General features: G+C 39.1%; 1 protein-coding gene across 1 annotated transcript in view; it reads left to right on the forward strand.

Moving 5' to 3' along the window:
* Nucleotides 1-20,514, forward strand: part of SPOCK1 (SPARC (osteonectin), cwcv and kazal like domains proteoglycan 1) — a 745,062-nt gene that overhangs the window by 597,681 nt on the left and 126,867 nt on the right. Inside the window, 1 exon segment of the mRNA XM_078150357.1 lies at nt 6,352-6,466. Within this exon segment, the coding sequence (XP_078006483.1) occupies nt 6,352-6,466 (115 nt within the window).

The raw sequence follows: 20,514 nt of genomic DNA on the forward strand, positions 1-20,514 counted from the left end.
TTCCTGATAACATTTAGGAAGGGAGGATTGATCTCTGTGCAGAGTACTTAGCTGGGAGCCTTAAAGCATTACAGGAGGAGAATGTTCAGAGGCATTTTCTTTTTAAACTTTTTGTTTGGTCTCCCTTTGCCCTAAATAGACTACCACTCTAGCTTATATTTTAGGTGTCTTGGTTGCAATGTCTGGGTTCCCTTGCAGTGGTTGACTTTTTACTTGGCTCTGGTGCTTAGGATTCCATATGAACAAAATGAAAGTTAAACGATGGTGTTTTCAGTACGCCTTGGTGTCCTGTTTTACAAATGGGACCATTCTGACTAGCTGTTGTGGAGGATGCTATTTAGAAGGGACATTTTTTTTTTGATCTGTAATGGCCTACTGCATCCTCTTCCTGGGAAATTGTCTAAAGACATAATAATGGAAAACAGGTCAACAGAAAGGAAGAAGATGTATGTGCTGCCCCCTAGTGGAAGAAAATGCAAGCTGACTCCCCCTTCCCTTTCACAGGCTCAGATTTTGAGCTGAGAGGGTACCTGAAGGCCATCTAGTCCAATTTCTTTCAATTCATAGATGAAGAAACTGATAATAAGAAAGGACAAATGGGTCTCTCAAGACCACTCACAGTAAACTTTAGAAGTAGGATTTGAACCTAGGTCTTTGTAGCAAGTATACTCTTACCTCTTTATCCCAGGGTCAGGAAAGTTACTGTTGGACCCCTAGAGTCCCAGAGTACCCCAAGGGGCTTTTAGAGTATCTTTTCTTTGTGATTATCATTTTGAGCCCCCATTGGCTGTGTTGGCCCGCTCCCCCTTTGTGGCCAGTGATTGTCACTCTAGTTCCATTTAATGACCTAACATCAATTAGATTTTTAAAAGGAATATTTACTTTAAAGATATAGGAAGAAATACAAACATTTCACCCTACACTTTTGGGGCATAACTCTTCCCTGTGCTACTCTTCTCTGAGAGGGAAATAGGTTGAATTCAACTCAGTACCTGAATAACATTGGTCCCATCAAGTTCATATCAAGATTTATCATGACTGGGGCAGCTAGGTGGCATGATGAATAGAGTACCAGCCCTGGAGTCAGGAGGACCTGAGTTCAAATCCAGCATCAGATACATGACACTTACTAGCTGTGTGACTCTGGGCAAGTCATTTAACCCCATTGCCTAGGCCCCCCCCCAAAAAAAAAAGATTTATCATGACTGCCAAATGAATTCTTCTCAAAGCTTTCACTGGCATATGTCTGGAAGGTCATTGTTCCTCTGGTCATTGATACTAGACTGCTGGCAAGACCTGATCTGGAACATGGGGACACCAAATTACCCATTGGACTCTGGAATTCTATGATGCTGAGACATCCTACCAACTTTTGAAACTTACAAGGTCACTAAGTCTTCATTCTCTTAACCTAGAACACAAAAGAACAAATCAGAGGCCAAGGACCAGGGGCAAGGTTTCTATAGCTTCTTCCTTTATAGCATTATGTCTCGCAAGACACCATTAGTGAAAGAGATGTCAATGAGGCCAAAAAAAAGGATATGGCTAAAGCTAATTTGAATGTCTCTACCACCAATCAGCTAGGTGGCTCAATGGATAGAGCACTGGCCTGGAGTCAGGAATACCTAAGTACAAATCTGGCCTCAGACATTTACTAGCTGTGTGATCTGAGCAAGTCATTTAACCTCTCTTTGCCTTGATCCAACACAGAAGGAAATGACAAACTACTCCAGCATCTTTGCCTAGAAAACCCCTAAGGAGAGTAGTATTGGCGTGCTATGGTCCATGAGATCGTGAAGAGTTTGACATGACTAAACAACAACACAGTGCTGATCAATGAGCCTTATCTTGCTGACTGGAGCCAGTTACCAAATGTCCATTTATGCTTCCAAGACACTTCCGTTACATATCATTGCATCTCTCCCAGAAGCAAGCTTCCTCGTCCCTTCCACATGGAGAGACGCCCTTAGAAGGCACTCTGCACGTGTGTCAGACACCATTACACTCCTGTTACAACAGCCCCATTACAGACCTTGAGAGGAACTCAACGAGGATCTAGTTCAATCCCTTCATTTTAAAGATGAACAAACTGAAGTTCAGGAAAGGTATATGACTTGACCAAGGTCACAGAGGTAGGAAGTGTTGGCCCAGTTGCCTTAATTTATTCTGATTTGGGAAGGGTAGATTATTTCATTATAGTTTAATAAATCAACCTACCTTTCTGTACTCCATTTCCCTGGAACTGATTTAGATTGTGTTAAGTGTACATTCCACCCTCAGGCTTTAATTTGATCCATAAAATCAAAATAGTGTAAAGAACACTGGATTCATAGCCAAAATACCTGGGTGGGAAATGAAGCTTTGCTTCCCACTACCTCTGAGTTCTTTGGAGGTTCATCTAATCAACTTGGGCCTCAGCTTCCTCAAATATAAAACAAAGTGGCTGGATTATACTGTTTATAACATGTTCTAGTATGACACCAGGATCTCAGTTTGGTCACATTCATTTATTCATTCAAGATATGTTTATTAAACATTATTGCATGTAGAGCATTGGTAGGTATTGGAAGAGATAGCAATTAAAACAAGTGACTTACAGTTTAGTAAGAAAATAGAGGACGTTGTTCACGAAAACAGGCCCCAATATCTGAAATAGTTCTAGAAATAAATTTATTAGGTTATTTAGTAGAGGAGGGGAACCAAAAAGGAGGTGTGGCTCCCTTTCATCCAGGCTCTGGAAGGTTTGCATTATATAGGATTTTGACAAAAGGCTTCCCCACACAGGAACCCGTATGCCTGGTTAAGCACTTTTGATGAGAGGGCAACCTGAAAGCAAGGTAGATTGAAATAGATATGAGTAATTGTAACCCAAAACAGAAGCTTGGGGTGGAACCTTCAGGAGTTCCTGGATGTGGTAGCCCAAAACAGGAAAGTTTTGGGTGGATCCAGGATGTGGGGGATTTGGAAATACTTTGTAGCCATCTGCAGCATTCCTAAAGAGTTACTAAGGTGGAGCCACATTCTGGGTTTAGATAACATTTGATCACATAATGCTGGAGAAACAGTATAATAATTTTTCCAAAAAGTATAATAAATAATTTTTCCTTCAGGGATAGGGACTGAACCTGTGAAATCAGTGGCATGGAGAACTTGCAGGGAGGAAACTTCCTCTATAGATAATGCCTTCTCTGCAATTTATAGTCTTTGAGAAATGCCTAGAGTAGAGATATCAAACTCTGGGCCAAGCAGATTGAAATGTAATTGAAAAATGTTTAACAAAATAATCTAAAAAAAACCCCAATATGACATATAGGATACAAATTTGTGGTTTCCTAAGTCAATATGCAGCCAAAGGGATTCTTGTCTATTTGAGTTTGACTGCACTGTGACCTAAGTGTCTGCCTCAGGATCACATAGTCAGTGTGTGTCAGGGTCTAATCATGAACCAGATAATCTCAGTACCAAGGCTGGCTCTCTATCCATGCTGCTACTACTAGTAGTAATGAGATGTAAGATAATTTTGGTCCTTTCAGTCACGTCCGACTCTTTGTGATTCCACTTGGGGTTTTCTTGGCAAAGATACTAGAATGGTACTGAAGAAATTGAGAGTCAGAGAGGTTAGTGACTTCCTCATAGTAAAACAGTGAGTTTCAAGAAGTAGCATTTGAACTCAGATCTTCTTGAGACCAGGTTGTCTTTCTATATGACACCAAGTTGCCTTCCATGTATCCTTGGTGAATTGGACCTTTCCATTGCTATTTAATGTGTCATATGGATAAAAAGTTGGCCCCCAAGTCAAGGAGACCTGGTTCAAGTTCCATCTCTGAAAATATGAGCTCTGGGACCCTAAACAACCCATTTAACCTCTAGGCAATTGCAGAGAAGGTACCTCTTGAGCCTTCACAATTTCATTGAAATCACAGTCCTTACTCCCATGCTATACCTATTATTTTTCTTTGAGAATTCCTGACTTCATGTCATATTCTGCCTCACTTTCTAGCTAAGTAACTCTTGATAAGTCACAATCTTTGGTCCTCTATTTCCTCATCTGCAATATGAGAGTGCTAGACTCAGTGGCCTTTAAGGTCTCTTTTAGTTCCAAGTCTCTGATCTTATGAACTTGGCCACTGATTAACTGTGGGGTAAGGGAGGAAGAAGAGGGTAGTTTCAAAGATCAGTTCAAGGCCACAAAACTGGGCTAGCTTCAAAAGAAATAAAGAAATTTAGAGGCAGAGTGGGTCTGAGGGAAAGATTATGAGTAGCATCTTGGTTTAAGATACCAGGTAAATATCCAAGTATAAAATTGGGTGTGAGATTATGGCTTTATAGGTGGATTTGGGAATGATCTTCAAAGAAATGATAATTTAACCCATTGGAACTGATGAGCTTATCAATAGAGAAAGGGTAGAGAAAGAAGAGAAATATCCTAGTACAGAGAACCTTGGAAGATATCCATGTAAGGAGTGGGACATGGGGATTCTGTTCCAGCAAGGTAACTGAGAAGTAGCCATCAGACAGATAATAAGATAATCAGAAGAGAAAGAGGTGGCATAAATACCAATGGAAGGAAAACTGTTAGGTGAGGGTGACTGATACCCAATTGTTAATAGATATTGAGATATTGAACCCAGGCAGCATGGATTCTTTCTGTAGCATTTAGGAGCACGTATGTGAAAACAATGGAGGTGGATGATGTTGCGTTTAGGTTTAATGAGGTGTCAGTTGTGATAGAATAATATAATAGTTGAACTAGTTAGTTACAGTGTCAAGGCAAAAAAAAGAAAAGAAAAGAAAGTAAGGTCAGAACAGAAGAGATCAATTCAGAGAACAGAAAATATTAAAGAGGCTAAATGAACATGGTGAGGGCAAATAATAAGTTTAAGAGAAAGAGAACAGAGTGAAAAAATGACAGGAAAAGAAGTGATAAGTATTGAGAAGAGTTTCAGATTTCAAGGTAATGGAGATAGAACAGTTATGGGTGATGGTAAGGTCTAGTATATGCGGATATATTAAATTGGAATGAAGATGTAAGTCAAGGGAATTGGGAAGGTTAATGAAAAGAGATAGCAAGATATTCAAAAAGACATATGTATGTTGGGCAAAGGATAAAGATGAAGAGGAAGATTTTAAGATAAGTGTTAAATTCCTTGAGAAAGGAGAAAGCATTTATTAAATGCTTACCATGTGCTAGGCACTGTATTAAGTGCTTTACAAATGCTATCTCATTTTTATCCTTAAAAACCCAGTGGAGTGAGTGTTGTTATTATCTTCATTTACAGTTAAGGAAATTGAGACAGAAGTGAAGTAACTTGCCCAAGGTCACACAGGTATAATTTTCTGAGATTGGTTTTGAATTCAGGTCTTCCTGACTCTAGGCTCAACACTCTATCCACTGTGCCAACTAGCTGCCCCCAAAGTGGGAGAATATGTGGGAATTTTTGCTTAACTATGCGTATTTGTTAAAACTTTTATTTTTTTCCCTTTTCAATGGGGAAGAGAAGTGGAAAGTAGAGAAAATACCTTTTGTTAAAAAAATTTAAAAGAAAAATGGGATAATTGTTGTTAGCAACAACCACTTCTGTAGAATTTATATGCCAAATATAATCAAGTCTAATTTCTTTATTAAAGTAGGACAAATTATATCTAAAAACATTTTGAAATTTACTGACACCTTTTGTTTTGCATCACTTTGTGACTGAAGAGCCCTTGTAGTAGATTTTTTGAAAAATAGTTCAGCAAAAAACAAAACATCAGCTACATCTGACAGTATATGCAATAGTCAACATCCATAGTCCCCCATCTCTGTAGTGAAGGGGAAGGGAATGTGTTATGTCAACTCTTCTCTGGGGCCAAGCTTGATTATTATCATTATAGTGTTCCTTTTATCACTCATTCATTTTACATTGTTATAGTCATTCTGCACATTGGTTTCCTAGCTCTGTTTATTTCATTTTGTATCAGTTCATATAAGTCTTAGCATCTTCCTCTAAATTTTTCATCTTTATTATTTCTTACAGTGTCTATTATCTATTAATATTTCTAGACCACAATTTGTTCAGCCACTCCACAATTAATGGGCTACTACTTTGTTTCAAATTCTTTACTTCCACAGGAAGTCTTGTTCTAATTATTTTGGCATCTATGGAACCTTTCTTTCCTGATGACATTTTTAAAAAAGCAATTACTGAAAATGCTTGTATTTTGAAGAAATGTAACCACATTTCTTGCCAAATATGCCTTTTTACTAATTCACACTTGTTCCTCCTTATTTAATGTGCATTTGCCAAGTGGTTTATGTATGTAGCTATTCTCTCAGCATTCTGAAGGCCTCTCTAACTTTTCTTTCTGCAGTGCAAACTGGAGTTCCATGCCTGTTCCTCTGGAAAAGGCTTCATGACCCAGTGTGAGGGACCCTGTCCATGCCTCGCAGAGCCAGAACCTCCCAAGCACAAGGCAGAGAAGAACAGTAAGTTTGGATCTTTGGGGACATTTCTTATGGGGAGATAGGTCTGGGAGGTCCAGGTGCTTGTCAGCATTAGCCATCTGCTCAGACAGTAGGCACATTCGGAATTCAGAACACAGTTGTCTTGGCAGGCAGGCTTTTTAGCTAAAAGTTCCACATCATCTTCAGGCACTTTTCTATGCAAATATAGCCTATAGCAGTGGACAGGACTTAAGAGGAAAATGAAATGTTGACAATTCATGAGGGTAATTGTGTTTAGCAAAGGAGAGAAATCAACTTTTGTAGAGGTAAAACTAATCATTGGCCAGTAGAGCCTGGTGTGTCCCAGAAAGGAGGAAGGGGACTGCTGCAGGTGAGAGCAGGACTTCCTTGAACTCTTATCTCTTGGGTTCTTTGAACTTTTCAAGGCCAAATTTCTGTACAGCTACTGAGGTGATTCCATAATTGTGGAGTCTGGCCAATTACTAATGTATTCTGCTTGACATTATAGCACTAAGTTGAATGATGGGGATGAAAGAAGCCCTTCCTGGGGATAGACGTTTAGTTATAAAGCAAGAAGGCAGGCATCCGCGAAAGTCTTTGTGATAATTTGGGCATTTTCATTCTGAAGAAAGTAAGACTGTCTTCCTGGATTGGGGTTCTCAGTCCTTTCTATTGAAAACTTATAACAATAGCTTCAGTTTCATGGAACTGGGGCTCTTTTAGGCTTAGCTGGTCATTTTAAGTTTCAATATATTTATATGAAAGATAAGCCATCAAGTGATGAATTATTTTGTGCATAATGCTGATGACATCACATATTTTAAAAATTATTTGTGTGAGTATGTATATACATATATAAATCAAATTCTTAGCTAGATTTCTGCTGTCATCAATGTGGGTATTCCCTCCAATCATACAGATTGTAGATTTTCCATTACCTCTTATTCATGTTCACCTATAAGTTCACCACAAGAGGTTCACTCATGATCCCAGTAGAGCACATGGGCAACCTCAAATTTGTCTCTCAATTTCACCACTGGACCAGTCAAATTTTTATGCCGACAACCTTAATATTTGCTCTTTTTTGTACCTATGTATTTGTTACATATTGCAGCCTGCTTGTACCCTTCATGTTTCACTCCACCGCCTGTGAAACTAAATTTCAATTCTTTTGAGACTGTAATGTTCCATAACTTGCAGCCACATAATAGCAGCAGTAGAATATTAGTGTTAAAAAGAGGGGGTACAAAGAGAAATTTGGGGTCATTAATATAGCCCTACATTATCCTGTATACAAACCAGTTGCCTCTTCCTGTTCAATTTTGGGCTCAACTCATTGTCTATTTGCAGTGTTTTTCTAAGCTACATATCATATATTTTGTCCATCTAAAAGCTTGAGATGATATGGACAGAAGGTGTACATATGCATAGCTACACTGTAGCTATATGTTAAAAGCACAAAATAACAGCTTGACATGTTAGAATAGAGTAAAAAGTAATGAATGTCACTTTCTTATACTTGCATGTCCAACATATTCTTCAGGAAGCCATACTGGCTCTTGGTGATCACTGCTTCCCTTTCTAACAACTTGTTCACAGTAGAATCTAGAATTTTGCCAATAATTGAAGTCAGGCTTAGTGCTCTGTAGTTAGTAGACTCTAGAGGTTTTTCTCTTTTGAATAGTGGAGTGTTTTCTTTTCTCTGGTCCTGTGTTCTCTTTCCTTTCCTCTACCATCTTTGTAAGATCACTGACAGTAGCTCAGCCATCATAACCATTAGCTCTTTCAATATCCTGGGATATAGTTTACCCAAGCTTGAAAACTTCAACTTATTGGAGGCAGCTATGTGCTCACTTTTCCATTTTATCACTTGTCTTGGGCTTCAACATTTAATGACCAATTTTGTTCTGTCCTTTCCAGTTCAAAGATCATTCCCTTTGGCTGAGAAAACTGAAGCAAAAACAGCTCAGCCTTCTCTCTATCATCCATTATTATCACTCTATCTATCTTAAGCAATACCTTTTTTTTGGATCTTCCTCTTTTCCCCAACTTCACTAAAAAAAAGTCCTCTTGATGTCTTTAGCTTTTAATGACAGCTAAAGCTCCTTCTGAACTATTCTTACAGGCCCATGCAACTCTTTTTTGTTCATTTATAATTACTTGTCCTCATTTTCATCTTCTACAATTAAAATTTAAGTTTATTGTTAAGTTCCCTGTGTATCTGCATCGTTCTTACATGGTACACACATTTCTGCCTTGTTATTTTAAGTTCAAAGATGAAAAAGATTGTATCTTTTTCATTTTTGTATTCACGGCCTACCCAGCACCTTGTGTTTTATATATGAAAATAGAACGGAATCAGATTGAATGGAATCAAATGGAATTGTGGATTTTGTGAAAGTTTGTGGTGGATGAACTTGGTTTTAGAATCTTATTTTAGCTTTATTTTTTATCTCCCCCTCCCTCCACCCCTCCCTACTCTAAAACCCTGTCTATCTTTCACTGAGGGTCAAACTATGATAAAATGGAAAGAATACTAGCTGTGGATTCAGAGGACTTGGGGATTCAAATCCTGCATCTGGCATCTGCCTGTATGACCTTGGGCAAGCAATTTTACCTCTATCATCATCATTATCATCATCATCATCATCTTCATCTTAAAACTAACATTTATATAGTGCTTCCTATGTGCCAGGCACTGTGCTAAGCATTTGTAATTATTATCTCATTTAATCCTCATAGCAACCCTAAGAGGTTGATGCTATTATCTTCATTTTACAGATAAGGAAACTGCATTTTGTCATCTGGAAAATGAGGGGATGAAGCTAGATGGCCCCACAGGTCCCTTTCATTTCTAGATATATTGTTCTATGAAGCTTCTTTGTCCTTGGCCCAGTCAGCAATGTTGCAAATGAATACAAATATATATAAAACATATAAATGAACACAAAAGAGTAGCATGGACCTGTAAGAGTATCTCAGAAGGAGCTTTAGAAGGAGTCTTTTACTCTTTTTCTCAGGTGGTGGGATTTGTAGAATTTCTGGTAATGTTTCTACAAGGTTGTTCCTGCCTTGACCTCCATTCCCTAGGGATTAATGAGGACTAAAGGATAAGAATATCTCTGGGAACTAATTTCATTATTTTCATTTCATGTTGGATTTTCCAGGGAGAAAGAAATGAAGATTGGATAAGGCCAGCCTCTAAGTACTTGTTGAATTGATAGGGAGAGATTGGAACCCTTCTTGGTCTAACAGGAGATAGGAGTGGGGCCTACAAGTCAGGAAGGTCTGACAAAAATGAACAATGTGCTGCTGGTTTTCCCCAGGAAAATACTCTCCTAAGCAAATAACCCTTTCTCTTCACTTGAGTTGTTTGGAAGAGCAGAAAAGACTAGGAAATGAATGTATTTTTTCTTATAGGGTTTTCAACCTGAGGGCTGGACTCTGGTACACAAATCATGTTGACAGATGATTGTCTAATTCCATTACTTACTAGAAGTTATATGTGTGAAACACATTCAAACACAAACGTGGGAAGAAGCAAAGGCAAAGGAGAAAAAAAAAGCTGCTTCTTTGCTCTCAGTAATATCTCAGTGGGGGAAAAAAACCCCAACATGTTGCAAAGGCTCCTAGCAAAATGTAAATCCAGCTCTGGAGCCAGGACATAACTTCTGCTTTAATGCCTATTGTATAAATGGCACTCTGCAAACTTGCAATTTAAAAGCAGTTTGTATTAACCTTTCCACACCCATTCAATCACATTCACATAATATTCAGTGATAAATTATGGTCAGAAATTAAAAATGTAAAGGAACATTTAATTCACCAGCCTTGTTATTCTAAATGTCATGACCTTTTTAAAAAATAAAGAAGTACTAGATAATAGAATTGGCAAGTACATCAAACTAAAAAAATAAATCCAAAAAACAACTCAGGCTTGGCCCTGTGCTGGGAGCTATGAGTGACTGTAATACATGGCCTATAGCTTTTCCCATTCATTTTATGAGTTGTGCCCTTGAATTTAGTCTATCTTCTTGGAAGGAAACTTGGTTTAGAGGCATTATATATTTACTAAATGATGTAGTGGCAAGAGCTCTGCCTTTGAAATCAGAGGAACTGGATTTGAATCCTGGATCTGCTAGCTTTATGCTGTTGCTTCTCCTCCCTGGACCTTGGGTTCTTCATCTGTGAAATATGAGAGTTGATATGAATGACTTTGCTCTTCTCAGCAGTATAGGGATCCAAGACAATTCCAAAGGACTCATGAGGGAAAATGGTATCCACATCCAGATAAAGAACTGATGGAGTCTGAATACTGATCAAAGCATGCTGTTTTTATTTTACTTTTTTTCATTTTTTTTCCTTTTGGTCTAATTCTTCTTTCGCAACAGGACCGATGTGGAGATATGTTTTACGTAGTTGCACATATACAACCTACATCAAATTACTTATCATTTTAGGAAGAGGGGAAGGAAGAGATGGAGGGGAAAAATTTGGAACTCAAGATTTTAAAAAAATGAATGTTAAAATTCTCTTTATATATAATTGGAAAAAAATAAAATACTATTTAAATATATGGGAGTTGAATCAAATGACCTCTAAGATCCTTTCTAGCTCTAAATCTTTTTATCTTTTTGTAAACCCATATGACAAATGAGGCTCCTTGACTCCTTTCTTGTGACAGGCAGGCTGAGTTAAATTTCAGTGATGTCTAAGGAATAGTAAGCATACTCTTCTTTATGCCATCTGCCAAGAGAAACCTTGGGTATGTCTGAATTTAGCTTATTTCTAGCTCACCCCAAACAATATTCTGTCTGCCCACCCCTCTCCTCCATAAGCATTAGAGGATCAAAGTATGATGGGATCATAGAAGCTCTCAATAAGCATTTGAATATAGAATGAATATAGTATGCCAGAAACTGAGAAGGGGCTCACATCCAAGACTGGTCAGAGGGGAATAGCATTGCTTCTTTTCTCCTTCCATGAGGGTCAGCCTTCTTCCCTGTGGAAGGAAAACTCAAAACACCCATGAGGAAATCCCAGTAGTTGAGTTGGAGCTCTTGCTGAAGATAATAGCATCTGTGCATCTCTGCTCCCCTACTTTCCCAGGGGAGTTCTGATCACTTACTAGATCTGGTGTCAAAACATCTTATCTGTCCTCTACCTCTCAGCTTCCAGTTTCACAAATCCACTGTCAAATTTTGGTGGTTCCCATGCTCTTGGGCCATTTTAGGAAAATGTGGCACAAGGAAAACAACTCTGTATTTGGAATCAGAGGACCTGTATTCAATCCTGGCTCTGTCACATACTGCCCATGTAACCTTGGGCAAATCACATAATCTCTCTAGGCCTAGGTTTCCTTATCTGTAATAGGAGGAGTTCAGCCCAAATTTCTGTCCAGTTCTAAATCTATAATCCTAATATGCTATGTTTTTTGTTGTTTGGCCAGCCACTGGCACACTTTGCTTCCCCAGGTGACTCCACGTACCTAATCACCACTATGGCTCCACGTAAATATTATATTTGGGTGTACAATTTCCCCTTTCTAAGTGTCCAGCTCATGGCTTTTTTATGTACATGTACCCTCAGATTCCCTTTGGCCACTGTGGCCCAAATAGTTTTCAGAACTGCTCAAATTCTCTTGGCAAAATTCCTCTGTAAATTCACTGGTTTGATGATTATAAAGCCTGATAGATGTGAAAGGCAAAGTAGGGAATGAGAAGGACTCAAATGCTGACCTGAAAACTGTGGAATGGGGAGCCTTGAATAATCTGCTTCATTCTTTAAAGATAAATGGGTTCAAGAGGATGCATCCTTTCTTCCCTTTTTTCCCCAGTACCAAGTTGCATTTTGCTTTCAGTTCTTGGAGATCCAACCTTTTGTGATAATGCATCCTTAATGGGGCTTTTCCAAGGTGAGAGCGAGCATTAGTGCTTTGGTTTCTTTCTTTCTCCTCCTTTTTCAAAGCACATTTAGCTTTCTGAAGTTTATCAAAACACAAGCAATAGCTCATTGTTCAAAATAGTGTTATGTCTCTAGTAAGCTCCTCCGATAGCCACTAATTTCCAATTCATCACTTCAGGAGATAAAGATTCATTTGTAATCTGCACTGAAGTTTACTGTTCTTCCATCACTCTGTTATCTAACGCTGTATAAGGAAGAGAGGGTAGTACAATAAAAAATAAATTGAAATTACAATCAGGATGAAGCAAATGGCTGTTGATTTTCAAAAGCTGCTTGGTTAAATTCTGAGAAACCATGTGGCAAAGATGGGCTTTTTAGTGTATATGCCTGCAGGGTACAGACAGTCCTAGCTCTGTGCCTCCAGGATGGAAGTGGGAGAGAGTGAAGAAGGGAGGGAAGGCAAATGATTCTCTGATAGCTTTTAAACTCACTGCTCTTCTTATTTCTCAGAAGTCCCCCCACCCCAGTTGTGGTCATGAGTTACCTCAGAACACATGAAATTTGGAGTTGGACAGACTAGGTTTAAATCCTGTGACCCATGGCAATCCATCTGTCAACAGCAAGCATTTATTAAGTACATACTATGTACCTAGGTGCTGTGTTAAATGGATTGCAAACACAAAATTGAGACAAGTCCCTGCCTTCAAGGAATTTAGAGTATATTGGGGGATACAACTTTTACAGATAAGCAAATGTATTATCTATACAAAATAAATATGCTATGAATTTTTGGGGAACAGGGGACAGGTGGGAGGCTTTGATAACTAACGATTGAGGGAATCAGGATAGGCCTCTTGTAGGAGGTGGCATCTGATCTGGCCCACCTTAGAAGGAGCTAAAATAGAGGTAAGGAAGGAGAAAGGAATAAACATTTATGTAGTACCTACTATGTGCCAATACTTTGCTAAGCACTTTTGCCAAACATTATCTCGTTTGATCCTCAAAACACCTCTTGGATATAGGTTCTGTTCCTATCTCTATTTTATAGTTTAGGAAATTGAAGCAAATAAGAGTAAAATGACTTGCCTAGGGTCACACAACAGCTAAGTGCCTGAGACAGGATTTGAGCTCGTCTTTCCAAAGCCAGTGCACAGGGCGCTATCCACTGCACCATCAGATAGCTGCCTCTGGTGAGGTGAGGAAGAATAGCATTCGGAGTATGGGAGAATAGATTGTGCAGAGATGCAGAGTCAAGAGATGGACAAGTAACAGCCTTCCTCATTAGCAAAATGAGGGGGTTGGAATAGATCACTTCTAATGTACTTTTGGACTCAGTCTATCTGCCTTTTCTTCTGTACCTTCCTAGCCTTTGTTTCACATCCTCCTCTCCAAATGAGAAATAAAAGTCAGTTGAGGGGACCAGGTTAGTGCTAGGGGATGGAGAGGAGAGAGTATGGTTTTGTTCACCACTCTAGGAAAGAGATAACAGAGCCAGAGCAGGTCCTGAGAGGAGAATCTGAAATGGTGACAGGTGATTGGCAATGAACATGGATACCAAATGCAGACAAACTAAAAAGAAGAGGCCTTTTTAGTCTGGGAAGGTAAATGTAAGATATGATTGAAGTCTATAAAATCTTGAAGACAATGGGTAGGATGAATATATGGTTGTTTGTCTAATCCCAGGATAGTAGGACTGCCTTCCCCCTCCCATTGAAGCTTAAGAGAGATAATTTTTTAGATGAATGATAGGAAATCCTACTTTACACAGCATGGGGGGAGCTTATGAAACTCATTAATGCAAGGAGGGGCACAGGCTGAAAACAGAAATAGCTTTAAAAAGGTTTTGGATAAATTCTTGGCCAATAGGTCCCTGGGGGCATCATAACTTTCTGTAGCCTTCTTCATTGACATCAAGAAGATTGGCTGAACCTTCTCACTATACTCATCTCCTATTAGATCCAGAATCCTGGGCTGGACTGGCTGTATAGTTGATTTGGAGGGACGTTTCTTATGTTCCTTCTTCTCCCAACTCCAGCTATGACTGTGAAACCTACAGGGACCCAATATCTACAGTAGTTATATGCCAATGTCAAGGTCTCAGAACTATAAGAGTCCTGAGCTTTAGAACACTCGAAGCAAGAGAGGATCTCTCACAAACAGGGCTCACATCCCTCAGAAATACTGAGTATGTCAATAATATAGCCAAATGCCTTAGCATGCCAAGGCCTATTCAGGTGATCCAGGGATTATGAGCCAAGGACAGGTTTCATATGAGGTAGCTATATGGCATAGTGGATAGAGAGCTAGATGTGAGTCAGGAAGCCCTATGTTTGAATCCCGCCTTAACCACTCACAGCCTCAGTTTCCTCATGTATAAAAGGAGGATAATAATAGCTCGACCTCACAGACTTGTTGTAAGGATCAGATGAGATAAAATATGTAAAGTGCTTTGCAAACTCTAAAATGCTACATGTATTTGCATGTTTGCATGTGGGTATGCATGTATTTACATGTGTAGGTATGTATATATGCAGAATATTCTAATGTAGATATGTATGCATGTATGTGTACATGTATATAGGAGAGTCTAAAAGTATTACTGCAGATCTTAGATATTAAATCTTAAAACTGCACTGAGACTTTTGAGATAGCCTTTTATATGCAAATTTGCTGGAAGGGTCTGACTTTAAAAAGTAATTCAGAAAAAGAACTCACACACTATACATATATTTATGTATATATATGTTTGTGTTTGTGCATGCATATATATGCATATATATATACACACATACATACATATATATGTATGTATGTGTGTATGTGTATATATATGTGCATATATGTATACACACATACATACATACATATATATATATATATATATATATATATATATATATATATGCATATATGTGTATTTATTTTCCAGGCTTTTAAAAAGGAAACTATTTCAGTGTAATAATAACAGTAGCTGTTATTATTATAGAAGTTTAATGTTTCATGAAAGTGATTTGTCTAAGGTCATACAACTAGTGTGTCTGAAGCTGGATTTGAACTCACCTCTCGAATTTGTGAGCAAGGCAGTGGATGGTGGAGTGATCCAAGGCTGAGGCTTGGAGGGGCAAGATTAGAGATGAAAATAAAGGAGCAAGGGACTCTAGAGAAGAGAACAGTGTAAAGCTGAACTGATTCATCAAGTGGTCAATATTAGAGAGGAAGGAGAGTGTGTACACATCTTCCTGAAGTTGGAGAAAATCATGAAACAGTGCTGACTGTCCACTATAGATTTATGTTATATAATTTTAATTGGGGCCTTCACTATGGCAAGGCAATCCATTTATACTTCTTTAATTAGCTTACTATCCTGCTCACCGCAACAGTTCTACAAATCTTTTTATCCCTCCTCAAAACTCCCATTGTTCGCCCTCCATCCATCTCTTAGCTGAGAACTTTGACTCACATTTCACTGAAAAGATTGATATCTTTCTCAAGAGTTCCCTCTTTTCCCTTCCTCTTTATCACACATCCTCATGTGTCATGTGAAGAGGCAGCCCTTCTTCATGCCCCTCTAGACAAGCACAAGTAATCCCATTCCACCCAGTCTTCTCCAGCAGATTGCCCTTTACCATCACCACCCTGTCACTTATCTTCAGTCTCTTCTTGACTAGACTTCCCTACAACCTATAAACATGTTCCTCGAAAAACCCTCCCTTGGTCCATCTACGCCCACAATCATCCCATATCTTCTCCCTTTTGAAGCTTGCTGGCTGGTTGTTTGTTGTCCTTCATTCTTGAAAAGGCCCAACATGACATCATTATGTTGAGGTAAAAGTACAGTGTCCAATTGTGGACTATATGCGCTCAGAAGGTTCTACCACAGGTTGGACACAAATAGTCCATATGAACATTTGAAATGGAGATGGCTCTAAATGTGTGCATCTCTTTTGAAGCTAAACTCCTTGAGAAAGCTGTCTATAATCAATGTCTCCCCTTCCTTTCCTCTATTTTTCTTCTTAAACTCCACAATCTGGCTTCCAACCTCATCATTATCTGAAACTCTGTTAAAATTCCCAGATATTTCTTAATTGCCAAATCTAATGGCCTTTTTTCAACCTTTATTTTTCTTGACCTCTCTGAAGCCTTTGACAACATTAATCAATCTCTTCTCCTTGATGCTCTCTTCTCTGTATGACACTTCTCTCTCTTGATTCTCTTCCTGCATGTCTGTCCATTCTTTCTGAATGTCCTTTGTTGGATCTTCATCCAGGTCATTCCCACTAATCTAGAGGTTGGTATCCCCAAGTCTGTGTCCTGGATCCTCTTCTATTCTGCCTCCATACTATTTTACTTGGTTAGTCACCTTTTTGTTTGTTTTTTTTTGTATGAGCAATGGACCCTCCACCTTGTACATCTCAGCTGGAGTAGAATCAACACCAGGTGTTTTACCACATGAAAGGAGCCTAATGGCATTCAAAATGTCTTCTTCAGTTGGAACTTCAGCTAGAGAGGGATTGACTTCAAGGGATGTACACATCGATAATGAGGTTGATGTATGCATTGCCAGAGCTAGCTCAGTGTTTGGGAGGGTCCAAAGGAAAGTGTGGCAGAGAAGAGGTATTAGACTGAGTACCAAACTGAAGGTCTATAGAGCTGTTGTACTGACCTCATTGTTATATGCCTAGGAAACCTGGACAGTATGCCAGCATCATGCCAGGAAACTGAATCACTTAAATTTGAATTATCTTAGGAAGATTCGGATCAGATAAGATACCAGACACTGAGATCTTTTCTCGAACTTAACTTCCAGGTATTCAAACTCTACTGCAGAGAGCACAACTATGATGGGCTGGCCATGTTCTTTGAATGCTAAACATAAGCTTGCCTAAAAGACTATTTTGTGGAGAACTCACACAGGGCAAGTGCTCACATGGTGGTCAGAAGAAGTGATACAGACACTCTCAAGGTCTCTCTTAAGAACTTCGGAATTGATTGTGTGACATGGGAGACACTGGCATAGGACCACCCATCATGGCATGCCCTCATCAGAGGAGGAGCAAAGCAGAATTGAAGTAGCTCAAAAGAAATGCAAGATGTGCAAATTTAGAGAATCCACCCCAAATGGTCACATGGTCTATTTGTGCCTGGCCTGTGGTAGAACATTCTAAGCTCATATTGGTCTGATCAGCTACTGTCAGACACACTGTAACTTGACTGTAACGTAGTAATGTCATTTTAGTCTTTTTTGAGAATGAAAGACAACAACCAATTTCACTTGGAAATCTCATGTGAGCTTCTTGAAAGCAGAGACTAGTGGGGTTTTTTTGGTTTGTTTGGTTTTTTTTTTTGCCTTTCTTTTCATTCCTAGTGCTTAGCACAGTTCATGGCACATAGCAGATACTAAATAAATGCTTATTGACTGACTGACTGGAGGGACCCAGGCCAACTTTCATTCCCATCCTAGCCTTATGCCTAGCTTCTTCAGGATTTTGAAACCAGACCGCACATTGAATACTTTCATTCCTTTCCCTCCCCTTTCCAAATCCCTCTTGTATGTCTTCATAAGTTCATTGAAGACAGAGAATGGCTTTCTTTTTGCTTGCATTTGTATCCTTCCAGTTGTACCTGCTCAATAAATGTTATTTGTCCTTCTTTCCTTCCTGCTTGGTGAGAGTGTAAAGTCCTTGGGAAAAAAATGCTACATTAAGTTCTAATCTTTCTTCAGCCTTTGAAGGGAGCATGAAGATGATTTCCAGCAAAATGAGATGAGTCTTGGTATAGTGGATATATATTCTCATTCTAGTAGGTTTGGAGTATGTAATACCAGAATTGCAAATGACTGTACATCCTAAGAAAGGAAGCTGGAAAGGAATGCTGAGCGCTGATATGCCAGTTTGCTGCCTGTCAGTCTGCCCAGGAAAAATGCAGTGATGATTCAAAATCTGTCATCTTACACTCAAGGTATGCCTGTCACCAAGACTTTCTAAGAATGATTTGAAACTTTAAGCCTCACCTGCACTTTGAATACTTTTCCCTGATGTGTCATCAGAGCTTAACTTCCCCTCTCTGACAAGACTCTTGAGCCAAATCCACTAACTACTCTATTGCTCACATGTCCACAGGCCATAGTCCCAGGGAAAGAACTGTCAAAGAGAGAGACATCTACTGTCACTTTAGAGACTTCGGTTTTCTAGGCCAGAAGGCTGCTTACTCCCTGCTTGTTTCTTTGCCCACTAGTATGGTAGATTGCCACCAAATGAATTCTGATGCATTTGCTACAGCCTGGTTTATTGCAATATAGTTAACAGAGATCATCAAATAAAATGCTTTCCCTCTATATTTTCGTATTTAAAAAATAAAAGCAGTTCTCTTTATTAAAATATCTGAGTATAAACATTAAGCATCATTTCCATTCTAAATTGCATTATTATTGACTTGGGACTGTGAGTTCATTATTTTAAAGAAGGCCTGATTAGGAAGCTACCTCTAACTGGGGAACTCTATGCTTGTTGTGAAATTGTAGACTTAGAGAGGTGCCTGAGGCCACTGAAAGTGAAGATGATTTGCTCAGCATCATCGAGCCAGCAGGTATAAGAAGAAGGACTTAAAACCAGGACTTCTGGAGTCTGAGGCTAGTACTCTAGCTACTAGGTTAGGATACCTCTCAGGAAAAATACAGGATGCTGTTTTCAATGTTCTCTAATAAAGTCCTCTTGTGATGCCTCATCTTGCCCTGGAGACAACTCTGGGGTTTTGGATGCTTATACTATAAAAGGCAGTTTGGTATAGGGTAGAAGTGTCAAACATGCTACTCTGGAGTGTACCACAACATTCCTCAGAGCAATCATAACCAGGTTAAAATATAATTAAGAAATATTAGCAAAGTAAAAATATACTATGTGCCTCAACTCAACCTCTCTTGTAACAGAGAAGTAAGAGCTAAGCAAAACAAAAATTGGTCATATTCAATTTTATTAATAAATGTTTATTTTACTAGTCAATATCTAATAGTCTTATCTAGCCTGAGTACAAAGGTTCCAAGTCCCAATATAACAAAAAGATAAACCCTAGAATGATGTGATCACAAGAAGGCTTCATGGGGGAAAGAGGTCCACTTTCCTTTGGACTTCAAGGTATACAGAATGGAGGACTGCAAAAGTACATGCTAGGCTCTGCACAGGGGTTAGCAATTCCTAGGGTCCTAGAATTTAGAGCTAAAAAGCACCTTGGGCAGTGTGTAATGAAATCCCATTATTTTTCAGAGGGTAAAAGGGAATCCTAGAGAGGTGAAGAGAAAATATTATGTAGAGGAGAGCATGCTGATTTGGGGGCGGGGTCAAGTCAAGTGGAGAAGTGTTTATTAAGTACTTACTATGTGCTGAGCACTGTGCTAAATTCTGGGCTTACAAATATAGGCAAAGAGACAGCTAATCCTGCTTGCAAGAAGCTGCGACTATAGCAAATAAAGGGAGGTGAAAAGTAAGAGAGCAGACACTTAGTAGCTGTGTGACCCTGGGCAAGCCACTTAACTCTGTTTGTCTCAGTCCCCTCATCTGTAAAATGACCTGGAGAAAGAAATGGCCAAACACTTCAATATCTTTGCCAAGAAAGCCCAGATGGGATCATAGAGTCAAACACAATAGAATGACTGAACAACAATGACAAAAGTGGCTTAGCAGGTAGAGCACAAGGCCTGGAGTCAGGAAGACCTGAGTTAAATTTTGGCCTCAGACACTTACTAGCTGTGTGACCCTGGGCAAGTCACTTAACCTCTGTTTGCCTTAATCCAGTGGAGAAGGAAATGGCAAACTACTCCAGTGTCTCTGCCAAGAAAACCCCATAAACAGTATTGGTGTGCTATGGTCCACGGGGGTCACAAAGAGTAAGACACAACTGAATGACTGGGCAATGTGCCTTGGCACTGTGCTTTGTAATTATTATCTTATTTGATCCTCACAACAACCCTGTGAGATAAGTGGTACTATTATCCTCATTTTACAGATGAGGAAACTGATGCAAACAGTGGTTAAGTGACTTGTCCAGGGTCACACAGCTAGCAAGTATGTGTCTGGATTTGAACTCGGGTCTTTATCACATTGTAATTCATTTCAATTTCAATTTAATTCAACAAATATTTGTTAACACCTATTATGTACAAGTAGAGAGAG

The sequence above is a fragment of the Phascolarctos cinereus genome, unplaced genomic scaffold (assembly GCF_003287225.1).
Source record: "Phascolarctos cinereus isolate Bilbo 61053 unplaced genomic scaffold, phaCin_HiC Scaffold_2;HRSCAF=192, whole genome shotgun sequence".
In the NCBI taxonomy this organism is placed as follows: Eukaryota; Metazoa; Chordata; class Mammalia; order Diprotodontia; family Phascolarctidae; genus Phascolarctos; species Phascolarctos cinereus.